At 32.4% G+C, this 13,957-nt stretch overlaps 1 protein-coding gene across 4 annotated transcripts in view; it reads right to left on the reverse strand.

The window, feature by feature from the left end:
- LOC140437561 (chloride channel protein 2-like) overlaps positions 1-13,957 on the reverse strand; it is a 293,059-nt gene that overhangs the window by 44,256 nt on the left and 234,846 nt on the right. For all 4 annotated transcript variants that reach the window (XM_072527159.1, XM_072527155.1, XM_072527156.1 and 1 more), the window contains exon 5: positions 957-1,085. In XM_072527159.1, coding sequence (XP_072383260.1) covers positions 957-1,085 — 129 coding nt within the window. The remainder of the gene's footprint in view (positions 1-956; positions 1,086-13,957) is intronic.

Raw genomic sequence — 13,957 nt, forward strand, 5'->3', positions numbered from 1 at the left:
CTCTTGTTGTTTTTAATATATTTGCCTAGGTTGTTATTTGTTCTGAAAGCTGGTGTTATTCCTTTCTTTTTTACGTGTTTGGCTATTTTTGTTGATATTTTGCCTGTATATGTAATCGAGCAGAAGGTACTGGGTTTTTTCTCTGGTGATGGAAATACTAAGTTCAGGGCTTTCTTGTGTAGTTTTTGATTTAAAATTTTATTAATTGTTTGTTCGTTGTATCCATTGTTTACTGCTATTTGCTTATTGATATTTAATTCTGTCTCAAAATTGTATTTTGACATCGGAATTTCTGTTAATCTATGTAACATACTATGATACGCTGCCAGTTTATGTTGTGTGGGATGGGATGATGAATTGTGAATAGTCGTATCAGTATGGGTAGGTTTATGAAATATGGAGAAGTCATGTTTGATTTTAAGTCTGATAATTTTTAAATCTAAAAAATTTATGGATTGATTTTGTTCTGTTTCTATTGTAAATTCAATATGATTATGAAGAGAATTAATATATGATAAAAATTGGTCGAGTTGCCTGTTAGTTCCTGTGAAACATACCAGTACGTCGTCTACGTATCTCCACCAATATAAAAACTGTTTGAATATGGGATGTTTTGAAATCTTTGTCTCTAGATGATCCATAAAAATATCTGATAGCAATGTCATTGAATCATTAGAAATTTCATTAGAAACTATAAAGTGTAAACCCATGCCAAAAATAGATCACTTGAGGAAGGCAATCAGCCAAAACAGCTGTAGTGATAAGAATTTAAAATAAATTTTGTGGAAGTTTTGAAAACAAAGTTTTCAGTGTTTTATTGTTACATTAATTGATATTTTTGAAATATAAAATTCGGAGAAACATTATAGGTAATTTTTTTAAAGTTTATATTAAAAACTATTTAACGAATTATCTCTGATATTGTCTTCTTTCTATATTTGTTTTATGCAACTTACCAATAGCCTGTGGTGCCACAAGTTGTACAAACCCAGCACTAAACAAAACTAATGTAGTGGGAAGAATAACCCAAGCCGCATACTGCGCTGCAGGATGTGAAGTTAGGTCTTTATACAACCATAATCTGGCTAAAAATAATAATAAAATTTAAAAATGAGTTCCATAAGATGCATAATAATGTTAAATATTAGAGTGCCATACTTATAATATTAACCTAATATAAAAATCAATAACATACTTTGGTATGATCTGACAAGGATATTATCTTACACACAAGTATTAATTGAGATTCTTATTTAACTAAGAAACATTTTTAAACACTTGATTAAAACTAGTATTTCGATATGCTCTAGCTGAACGCTTTATGGAATAATCCAAACAAATATAAGAACAAACAATTGGCGGTATAGTCAAAAAATATTTAAAAATGATACTTTCGGGCCACATCACAGAACATTTTCGGACTAACAAGTCCATCATCAGTGCAGTTACCTTAAATAGGTATAACCACTTTGGTGAAAGCACACCTAAAGGTTAAATTTTGACTAAGGTTAAAGCAAATTTGGTTGAATGCTTACCACGTATACATGAGTAAAGCCACTAACTATGTAGGTAAAAACCCTTTAAATGATATTAAATTTGTTATTTATCACATCTTTGCTGATAACTTTGTATGATAAAAAAACTAAACAGATTTACTGCATGGCAACGCAAAACTCCAAATTAGAACATAAACTATCTTAACCCATTAGTGATTCCTGTGTTTCAACTAAATAAAAAATCATTTTCAATAATATATTACAATGGAATTTAAATGGGTATTATACCCATTTAACCATGCTACAGCTTCTCTCAGAGTATTCACCAGATTTTATTTCTATACGAAAGAGCCGCTTTAAAAATAGCCTAACGCACAACCTAAAAGGTTGCACCAACCGACCCAATCAGAACTATGAAAGTGGAGGAGTAGCTCTATATATAAGTCAAATATGTCTGTCCAAAATGTAAACCCCATATCTAATATCGGAGCAGTCGCCGTAACAGTAGTGGCCTATCTAAACTTTAATATTTGTAGCATTAATGTTTCATCAGACGAAACTGTTTAATAAACCCGAATTACTCAATCTTTTCCAACAAATTCCCTCAACTCGAATAATCACGGGAGATTTTAATGGCTATAACATTACATAGGGATCAAATAAAATAATACCGATGGGAAATATGTTAGAAAACCTATGCCTACTCAACGACGGGTCTTTAACAAGATTTATTATGGCTACATGAACATCTTGCTCCATTGATCTGTCAATATGTGAACTACCAAGTCAGTTACTAACTGACCCACAGGATATAGTAAATGAACTAGCTGATACCTATCAAAAATTCCCATTCAGTCAAAATTACACTAACGCGAGTTCATGAGCTACATACTACATGCAGAGGCAGTACTTTTACAATTTCCGACGAATTTAACCCTATCGATACACCCGTATTTTGGTCAGTTTTAAGAAGCACTTAATAGCATAAAAGACACTTCACCAGGTCCAGACAACATACCAATCTTCCTCCTCAGTCCTAATCTCTTTTGGGATGTGGTGACACCATCAGGCCTTTACAGTTTTTTCACGATTTCCCTTCACCCTTCCCTATCCTGGGCTAGTTGTTCGGCTTCATGTCTTCTTCTTCAAGTGCCATCTTCGTTCCGAAGGTTGGCGATCATCAGGGCTATACGTATTTTCGAAACTGCTGACCGAAACAATTCGTTGCTGCTACAGCTATACCATTCCCGTAGATTCTTTAGCCAGGAGTTTCGTCTTCTTCCTATGGACCTTTTTCCTGCTATTTTCCCTTGCATAATTATTCGAAGCAGTTCATATCTTTCGCCTCTTGTAATGTGTCCCAAGTATTGCAGTTTTCGTTTTTTGATCGTAAATATGACTTCCTTTTCTTTATTCATTCTTCTCAAGACCTCGACATTTGTGACTCTCTCGGTCCATAATATTCTCCGGCTTCATGTAACCCTTGGTTAATCAATATTTTTGTTTGATCTACCCAACGGTTTGGAGATCTTTCCCTAGGTCTCTTTCCTTCAACTCTACCCTCGACTATCACTATCAGTTTTTCCATCGTACCTGTTCTTCTAGGAATGTATCCAAAATACTGCAAATATCTCTGTTGTATTTGTTTAAGCAATCTATCCTTTACTTTAAGTTGTTCTAATATCGATACGTTAGTGTGATGATCAATCCAGGATATTCTTAACATGCGGCGGTATACCCACATTTCAAAAGCGTCTAGTTTATTTCTATCCGCTTTCTTTAAGGTCCACGTTTCGGATGCATATGTGGCTATGGGAAGAATGAGTGCCCTTAGCAGTCTTAGTTTTGTGTGTATTGTTATGCTAGAATTTTTCCAAATTGCTACCAGTTTCATCATAGCTGTTCTAGCAATAGTCAACCTTCTACGTTTCTCTCTGTCACATCCTCAGTGATTTGTTATTAGGGATCCCAGGTATATGAAACTATTTACTACTTCAAAGCCCCCAATTTCTTTAATGTGTTGAAGGTTATTCCGAGCTCTGTCTACTATCATGATCTTTTCTTAATCTTATTTAGCTTTAGTCCATAGGTTTTGCTTTTCTCCTCCAGACATCTCATTATGTCTTCCATTTCTTCTTGATTTGCCGCGATTAATAAAGTGTCATCAACATATCTCAAGTTACTGATTTTTTGACCTCCTACTGATATTCCACCCTTCCATCTGTCTAGTACCTTTCGCATAATGTGTTCGCTGTAGATATTAAACAGAGTTGGCGAGATTATGCATCCCTGCCTGACACCTGCCTCTATTCTGAAATTATTGGAATGAGTGTTGTTTATTTTTACTGTGCACTTATTATTTTCATATAGACTTCTAATTAGTGGAATTAAGTGGTGGGGTGTTCCCATTTTTGCTAGTATGGACCATAGCACAAAGCAATTAGCATATGAGTATTGAATTCACGAGTTTTTTCGATTAGCTATCTGACATTAAGGATGTGCTCTTGTGCCTTTTCCTGGGACAAATCCCGCTTGTTCTTCTGATATCTGAGGCAATAGAAAAGCAAATTTCTGTGATATTTTCTCATTCAATATTAAACCAAATAAAACGTATAAAATTGTATTATATTATTGTAATAAATAAATACCTTTGTTTATGTATTTTCATTAATAATATTTGAGTTACTGATCTATTTATTATGTAATGTAATAAAAACAATATTTATATTCCTTGTGACTACATGTTTTATTAAATATGTAGGCACAAACTAAATTTTATTAAACAATAATAAATAAATAAACAAATATGCATTCACAAGTAGCATAGATTAGACAATTGGACTTTTAGGAAGTATGCACATTGAAAGGAAGTTCTAATAATTTTTTTTATTAAGCTGCAAGTATTTTATTACTGAAAGAAACTAAACGATATATGATACATGCAATTTAGAATTGTTTGAATATTTATTTTACGATTATTAGTACATAAACTACATTTAGATTTTTAAGTAGTAATGTTTTTTGACTACAGCTAGAATAATCTAAGGTAATTTACAGCTATTCATAAACCAGAAATATATTTAACAACTTTAGCTTATTATAACATTGTTTGCGATGTAATTCCAAAACTTTAACTGTAACTATTTTCATGCATTATGTTTGGAGTATTTTTTTTACAGGTAAGCTCTATTTTGTAAAACACGATTTATTTAATGTGTTTTTATTTTTCTTTCTATGTGTATTCTGTTTAGATATACATTTTAAAGGATTTTTATTAGCGTTTTTGACAAGAAGACTCTTTTGCGAAGGTTTCACGTTTTTCAATTTTTAATCCCTTCACAGAAAAACATTACTTGGAGCTAAAGCGACACAACAATACGACTACTGAATTATTTTGTTTGATATATCGATCAATATTAAAGAAAATATCATAAAGGGAGAAAACGCTGATTTAGATCACATATTAGTACAGTAAAACTTCTGTTAACGGACACCTCTTTACAATGGAAACCTCTGATGAACGGACAGTTTTTAGGTCACCGAACATTTCATATTTGGGTAAATAGGAAGACATCTTCGAACAACGGACTCTCTTCACAACGACTCCTGACAAAATTTGTCTTCAGTTTTTCTAAGAAATTGTTGTAATTTTATCTACCAACCATGGGCAATCAGATAAAGGCGATTAAAAGAGTTGGTACTTATGGTCATAAGGTACTTTAGGTAAATCGAGTTTGATTTGGAAAAACTTATTTTAGAATTAGGAAAAGTTTCAAATAGGAAAAACTCAAGTTAGTGACATTTTAAAGACAAAGGCCGATTTAAAAAGTGGTATAGTGAAAGAGTAAATGTTAAACAAAAAAAGGGGATTAAAACTGAAGATGTTGCCATCGATACTATAGTATACGATTGGTTTTGTAAAGTGAGAAGTAATAACATTCCATTATCTGAACCGATAATAAAAGAAAGAGTTTTAGAGGCGGTGAAAGAACCCAATTTAAATTTTAAAGCTTCCAATGGTTGGCTTTACAAGTTTTGCTTAAGACATACCATTAAATTTAGAGCAATTTCTGGAGAAGCTGCAAATGTTAACATTGACGACGTTTTAGAGTGGCAAAGAAAACTGCCAAATTTATTAAGAGGCTATTTACCTGAAGATATTTATAACGCTGATGAGACTGGTCTGTATTATCGAGCCTTATCAAGTAAAACTTTTATATTTCGTTATGAAAATTACACTGGGGGAAGATTTACCCTATTATTGTGTGCAAATTTAAATGGAGAAAAAGGAAAACCTTTGGTGATTGGTAAAAGTAAAAATCCTCGATATTTTAAAATTTTTCATGTTGATAAACTCGAAGTCGACTAGTACTTCAACAAGAAGGCCTGGATGACCCGAGATATCATGACAGATTGGCTGCACAAATTTGACAGAAAAATGTAACGTCAAAATAGAATAATTCTCTTATTTCTAGAGCAACACCCCATCTGGATATTCAGTTATCTAACATATCGATAATATTTTTGCCACCTAATATTACAGCACATTGTCAACCGTTAGACCAAGAAATAATTAAAAACTTTAAATCCCTGTATAAAAAGTTTTTAATGAGAAGAATGTTATCGTCTATAGAATGTTCTTTATCAACGGCTGAACTGGAGAAGTCCATAACGATGCTAACGCCTTAATTTGGATTATTTATTTGGCAGCATTATTAATTATTTGGCAGCATGGAGAGACGTTTCAACCAAAACAATTAAAAAGTGTTTTATTAGGTGCGGTTTTTTAAAAAACGATAGTAATGGAGAAGAAATTATGAAAAATCTGGAGCTACAAGATCTAGAAGATGAATTGTCATTGTCAACCGTTTGCGAAAGTCATGGAGTTGAACATTTTTTGGACTTCCTAGAGATTGATGCAGCCCTATTGACGGAAAATTCTAAAGTAAATTAGCTAGTTGTTTTAGTGAATTTAAAAAAAACGAACAGGTGTCTAATATTTCCGAGAATGAGAGTGACGATGAACTAGAACTTACTAATTTAAATGATGCTTATCTAAAATTAAGAAACTTAGAATTGTTATTCTACTCGCATTATTATAATTATTTTTTATAATAAAGGTGATCCAAAAGTAAGTCAAAAAATATCTGATGTTATTCTAAATATTGAGTAAGAAATTGTGAAAAATAATGTTCAAAACAAAAAAAAACCAAAATTGATGATTTTTTAAGAAGTAATACCTACCTTTTTTACATTAGTTTTTGTTGTTTTATTTGTGTATATGCTTATGCAAATATGTACGAAAATGTTTAATTAAAGATCAAGAAAATCGAATTTTTTTTTTATTTTAATAGATTAATCGATAACTCTACATAGCGAACAACTCTACACAACGAACAATTATTTCCCCATTGGTGTCCGTTATGGGGAAGTTTCACTGTAATAGCAAAATTAAAAATTAAAATAATTAAGAACGCAAGCTCAACGAAATAAAAAAAAATCTGGAATCTTGGGAAGCTAAAAACGGAAGCAGTAAATAATAAATATACAGGAGACAAAAACAAACTACAAACAGTCGAAATCGATGATACAGAAATTGACTGGAACAACATAAGAACAAGCGTAATAGAGGCAGCAGACGAAACAAAAGGACAAAGCCAAAAGAGTGGTTTGATGAAGAATGCAAAGCCATATATATAGAGCAGAAACAAGTATGGATGACATGGATAAAAATCGGAACAAATAAAAAACTAAACAAACAAACAAACAAAAGAAAAACACAGGATGAGGCAAAACGATATAAGAAGTAAAAATCAGAAAGGATTAAAGAGCAGATGAAAGCAAATTAACAGCAAATAACAAAAGTTACAAGTAGCTATACGAATATGTTAAATAACAATGTAACAGCAATAAAATAACAGCAAGAGCTAAAAATCGGCAAAGAAAACTGGAACAAGTATTTCTCTAACTTGTACATAATCAAACAAAGCAGGAATATTGTGAAAGTAGAGATAAGGGATGAAAAATATAAATAAGAAAACGCTCCCACATATAACGAACGTATTAAAACAGTGAAAAGGTTAACATCAGGAAAAGCAGCAGGACCGGATGAAATCATGATGAGAAGATCTGCGGAACCGGATTCATAAACTAATAAAAAATATATGAAACTCGGTAAAAATGTCTATGGAATAGAGAAAGTGTCATATAATAACATAAAAAAGAAGACCGCAGGGATACCAGTAATTATAGAGGAATAATGCTACTGAACAGATCATACAAAATATCGACCAGCATCTTGAGAAACAGAATAGATAAATACACCAAAAATACACGAGGGCAATACCTAGAAGGTTTCAGAAAAAAAAATACTTTGACCATAGTACCCATTCAGCTACTAATACAATTGATTTAAAAATGCTACGAACATTACATAAATTTTCACCTACTTTATAGACTTCAAGCAAAAACTTCTGCCCTCAAAAAATCGTGATTTCGGCCATAAACGATAAAACTAGAAAAGTGAACCGCAAGGAATTATTTTGTAATTTATTGCTGAAGCTTTATGCCAAGAAATAATTTATTGCTGTCACTGTTTCGAGAAACAATGTTTACAAAGATACATAACCCATCTTAGCGGCATATTTTATTGTTAATTAATTACTGTTAATTGGTACATTGACCAATCCCCAAAAACTACCCTATCATCACCTAGAGCAAAGGCCACTTACGGGAAAATCAAGATATCGGACATAAATGCTGAACCTGGATAAGTACACAAGTTTATCAAAAGTTAGTCCCTAATATCAAATCTGCAAGAAACCATGGACCACCTTGGTTAGGATTTTGTTTCAAAAGTTAACTTTTTCTCCGGCGACAAAGTTTTTTGAGTCATTTTAAACAAAAAAGGTCCTCAGTAACTTTTCTTAAAGTTACTAATAATTTGTCCATTTTTCTTTAATAATCATATCTAACATATTTGGGAGTAAATATGAGTTTAAGTAACATGTTTTAACCTTTCTGGAAAATAGTGCTTTTGTCACTTTACCGTAGTAAGGCGGAATTCGGCTTTTATAAAGAATATTTTATTATACTTTACCATGCTTTTATAGCTTTCTACCAAAGGTATAGATTTTTTTAGTTCTCCAGTATCTATGAGTGCGGTAAATTTTTGAAATATGTTAAAACACTTATTTAAACAAAATCTTAATTAAGCTGGCCCGTGGTTTCTTGCGGATTTGATATTAGGGATTCATTTTTGATAAGCTTTGTGCACTTATCTATTTTCATCGTTTTTGACCAATATCTCGATTTTTCCGGGGTTGGGTTTTGCTGAATGGGATAATTTGGTAGTTTTGGGAATTAATCAATCTATTAATCAATAGCATTAATTAATTACCAATAAAATATGCCGTCAGGATGACCCCTGTAGCCTGTAGTTGTCACTGCCGAGACATAGTTATGGCTACGTAGTTTTAAAGTTAGCATAACAATTATTTCTCGGAAACGGGTTTCTTGGTTCGGAAATAGAAAGATCACCTTTCTAGTTTCTTCGTTTTTGGCCGATATTTTACTTTTTACGAGGGTGAGTTTCGCGCTACTGGATGATGGGGTAGTTTTTGGGGTTGATCAATGTACCAATCAACATCAATTAATTAACAATAAAATATGCTACCAAGATAGGCTTTGTATCCTTTTTGCATGCCGAGATATAGCTATGGCTGTTCTAACTTTTTCTAGTTATCAAAACCATTTTTTTTGGAAACGGCTACAGCGATAAATGTTTTCTTTTAGTAACAAATTAGCAATACATTATAATCTTGGTTTGAATTTGGCCTTATAAAATGATAACTTTAACGACATCTGAAAATAACATGAGTTTTAAGATAATTTTTGAATTACAGCTGCATGGGCTGCAGTCAAGTGATATGCGTTAAGAAAATGAGAAAGTCGATTAGGGCATATGAGTTGCAGTTTTGTTTTTTTTGTACTGATATGCGTGACATTATTATTTATAAACCTTTTAAACTGTCTACAAAAATTACTGCTACGTCAGTATATTTAATTATATTTAGTTACTTACACAGTTCGTTTGTTCGTTATTTTAGGATCCTCGTATTTTTTGCAGGTGTTCGATTGTTGTTCTTGTTTGATTTCTTTCTTTTAATTTGATTATATCTTAATCAGCGTCAGTCTCTCGATAGCCTTTGACATTTGATATTTTTTGATGATCGATTACGTTTCTTATTTTTGTAGATTGTATATTTCAAAGGGATTAATAATTGTCCTTGTAGATACAGGAAATATTTTACATAAATATAATTTTTACATAATTTTTTCTGAAAAGAATTTCCGGATTGGAAATCGAAAGTACAAAACAAAGGTAAAATGTAATTCTCATTACAATCAATTTCTTTTTTTTGTGTATAATTTGTTGCCCTTACTTGACCTTAGATGAACAATCGAAATGCAAATTGTGTTCACTCTAACTAGGATTATTAAATGTGCTTAGAAATTGATTAATTCAAAACAAAATACTGAATTTAATCAAATAATTAGTAATATTTGAAAACAAATTTTTATGATATATCGAGTAATAATTTGAATTTGTTTATATTGTTCTAAAGTTATTCTCTTGTGGCATTTTAGTATGATAGTTTTTATTTATTAGTGTGATATTAGGAAAGATGTTTCCCGAGACAGAGAAATTCCGCGACTTAGGATCACGGTATTTCAACCAAAAATTATCTGAAATGTATCGTAAAAAATCTCCAGGTGCAAAACGACAAATACCAACTGTGTTTGAGCAAGAGTTGCCATCTAGAGCCCATCCAGAGACATTGTCTTAGGGTCTGCAGCAACCTCAATTGGGAGTCTTACGTTGTCATGCAGAATATCTGTTAACAATCTTAACATCATACCATATATTTAACAAAAATGTCAACCTATATACATAGGGTCAAAGGGTCTTTTAATTATATACCTTTTATCAAGGATTTTTGAACAAAACTTTTGTGATGGTCTACAGCCAACTACAGTGACTTCATTTTTTTCGTGGACACTTATCATCGAGTCATTCTATAAAAAGTACTTTTCCATTTATATCAAATCGACACTTATCATCGAGTCATTCTATAAAAAGTATTTTTCTATTTATATCAAATCGAAAATCATATGATCCACGAGCTTCTTTACCAAGAATGTTTGTATCTTGTACAGGACACCATTATTAAAAAATTTCCAGTGGTTTATAGGTTTAGAAATGCAATATAACAGTGGAGGCAAACCCGTCGATCGCGATCGACCAGTCGATCGAGGCCCCTAGGTCAGTGGATCGCGGGCGAGGAAAAAATTATCGGTATAATATATCTATCTATTCCCGTCCTAAATATTACGAAAATAGTTTGCCAAAAAAGGAGCAATAGCTAGTTGAAGTGCTAGCAATCTTGCATCGATCACCGCGAGCGACTCCCATTAATTTTTTTTCCAATCTAATATAGTTGGAAAAATATATAAATAAGAATTAATACTTTTGTTTTATTAAGGTATTTCTAATACAAGCCATCCTACAAGGAAACATATTTGGAAAACGATGTCCAGGAAGAAGAAAAACATCTTGGTCAAAGAACCTCAGAATCTGGTTCAATAAAACATCTGTACAGCTTTTCCGCGCTGCTGCAGATAAGATAAAGACTGCCATGATGATCGCCAACATTCGTAACGGATAGGTACATCAAGAAGAAGAAGAATACAGGCTGGCGAGCAATAAAGCTAATTAATCTAGAATTTTAGCGCTCAGAGCCGAATCGGTTTTAGACTAAAAATTCTTTCAGATCTCGAAAGCCGATAAAATATTCTTTCAGAATCAGATAGAATAGAATAAACAACACATTTTTTTACCACAGAGACCAACACAAATATACATTTATTAACACCCGTGGACAAAGGACTATGACAGATTATGTTATAACGCAGCAACAGAATCACTTGGAGAGAGGAAAGTAACGAACACTAACATATTAAAAAAGAAAACACCGTGGTTTAGAGAGGAAGTGAAGACAAAATGTGAAAAAAAGAAGAAAGCCTTTTTACAATACAGAACACAACAAACACAACAGGCATATAACCACTATAAACGAATCAGAAATGAAACGAATACTTTAGTTAGACAAATAATAAGGGAACACTGGCAGAACTTCTCAAAACAGATGAAACACAAAAAGAAATATGGAGAATGATCAGAGGACAAAGAAAAGAGATGAACGAACTAATAAAAACATTCTAAAGAAAACATGGGTAGACTACTTTCGATCCCTATTTGCTAAAGGTGGCGATAATGATCCACCAACACCAGATGTGACGACAAACAAAGAAATATTTATTGAGGAGGAAGATGTGAATGAAGCATTAAGAAAATTAAAAAATCGAAAATCACCAGGAGACGATAGAATACCGAACGAACTCCTAAAGTACCGAGGACCAGATCTAATCAAACTACTATTAAAACTAATCCAAAAAATAAAAAAACAAAACAGAATTACTCAAGAATGGAGATCAAGCATCTTATAGCTTAGGGAGACAAATCGAACCCGGAAAATTACAGAGGAATTAATTTATTAAACACAACACTAAAATTAACAATCAAAGTGATAACAAATAAACTGAATGAAATTATAACACTAGCAGAAGAACAACAAGGTTTTAGGTCATGCACCGACGCAATATTTATAATGAGGCAACTGCAGATTCATTAGAATACAACAAACCGGCATATCTATGTTTCGTGGACCTTAAGAGGGCATTTGAAGTGGTCAAATTAAAGGACGTTATTCACTTATTTTACGCAAGAGAGATACCTCTAGGAATAATCAAAACGATCGAAAATATTTACCAAAACAACACAATAAAGTAAAAATGGAAGAAGACCTAACCGATCCTATTGAAGTTGGTAATGGGATAAGACAGGGAGATTTCGTGAGTCCGCTATTGTTTAACCTGATTATGGATGAAATAATAAAAAAAGTAAGAACTAAAAATGGATACCAAATGGGAGAAAAACAAAGTGAAGACGATTTACAACGTATGCTGCATCAATTAATATCATTATCATCATCATCATCATCATGCAACCTCTTCTGTCCACTGCTGGACATAGGTCTCTCCCATTTTTCGACACTCTTCACGGTTCTATGCTTCTTGTTGACATTTCTTGGATATTTGTCCAATGTCGTCCATCCAGCGTATTGGTGGTTGATCAATTAATATAACCGCCCGAAAATTTAACAAGTTAATTTCCCCAAAAAAGAAAAAATGCATGGTTACAACAGCAAATTTACTAAGATGTAAATTGGAGCTGGAAGGTCAGATAATAGAACACGTGATGGAGTTTAAATATCTAGGCATCACATTATATAGCTACGGAAAGTTTGAAACTGAAGTGGAAGATCAAGTGAATAGATCAAATAGATGAAACAATATGGAGAATAAAAGTATCGGGAAAGAAATGAAAGGCAGAATTTCCAAAACAGTCATCAGACAAGTCAAAGACAGGCAGAAACACGACCTGACACAGAGAGGAAAAAAAGGATGTTATAAACAGCAGGGATGAAAACACTTGAAAAATTGATGGCAAGATACTATGGGACAGAGCTAGAGGTACAGATATATGACGTAGATGCAACGTGGAGAACATCAAGAACTGGGTAAAAAATAAAAGAGTAGAATGGAACGATCATATAAGCTGAATGAAAACAAGTAGAGCAGTCTAGATGGCAAGAGACGATTTCCCAATAGGAAGTCCACGAAAACGATGAAACGACAACTTACTGGAGGCACATTGAAAAACAAACAAACAGAGTTATGTCTACATAAAAAGAAGAAGAAGAGAATCAGTGATTGATTTTATAGGATATACTGAGCGACTCTGAGATATTCATCTCACTTTTAACGTTAAAATTCTTTATTAAAAGTTTTATTGTTCGCCAGTATCGTTAAAAACTTCCTAGTGGGTAGATCGCAAATAATTAGAAAGACAGACAGTAGATCTCGAGTCCGATTAAGTTGGCCACCCCTGCAATATAACATGTCAAGTACTGCTCTTGATCTTAAGGTCAAATATTCACCCCATTTTTAGCGATTTTTTGCCAGTACAAAACTCAAAATTTTAACAGTACTCTTTCCACAAAAGTAAAGTACAGTAAAGGATAAAAAATGGCCGATATGAAACTTTTATTATTAAATGTGTAAATTAAACGTAAAATCTAAACGAATAAGCAAATTTGTCCAATGTTTATATTTTTTTTTATTGAAAGGATATTAGAAATATAATACAAAAGAAATTATAATTCAGTGTACTACAGCCTAATATATCTATTATCGCAAATTTTTCTTTAAACTTAAAACAAATTTGAAAGGGTTTAAACAAAAAAATTTCAGTGATCTTTAAATAAGACGCTCACTTA

The sequence above is a fragment of the Diabrotica undecimpunctata genome, chromosome 3, assembly GCF_040954645.1.
Source record: "Diabrotica undecimpunctata isolate CICGRU chromosome 3, icDiaUnde3, whole genome shotgun sequence".
NCBI lineage: Eukaryota > Metazoa > Arthropoda > Insecta > Coleoptera > Chrysomelidae > Diabrotica > Diabrotica undecimpunctata.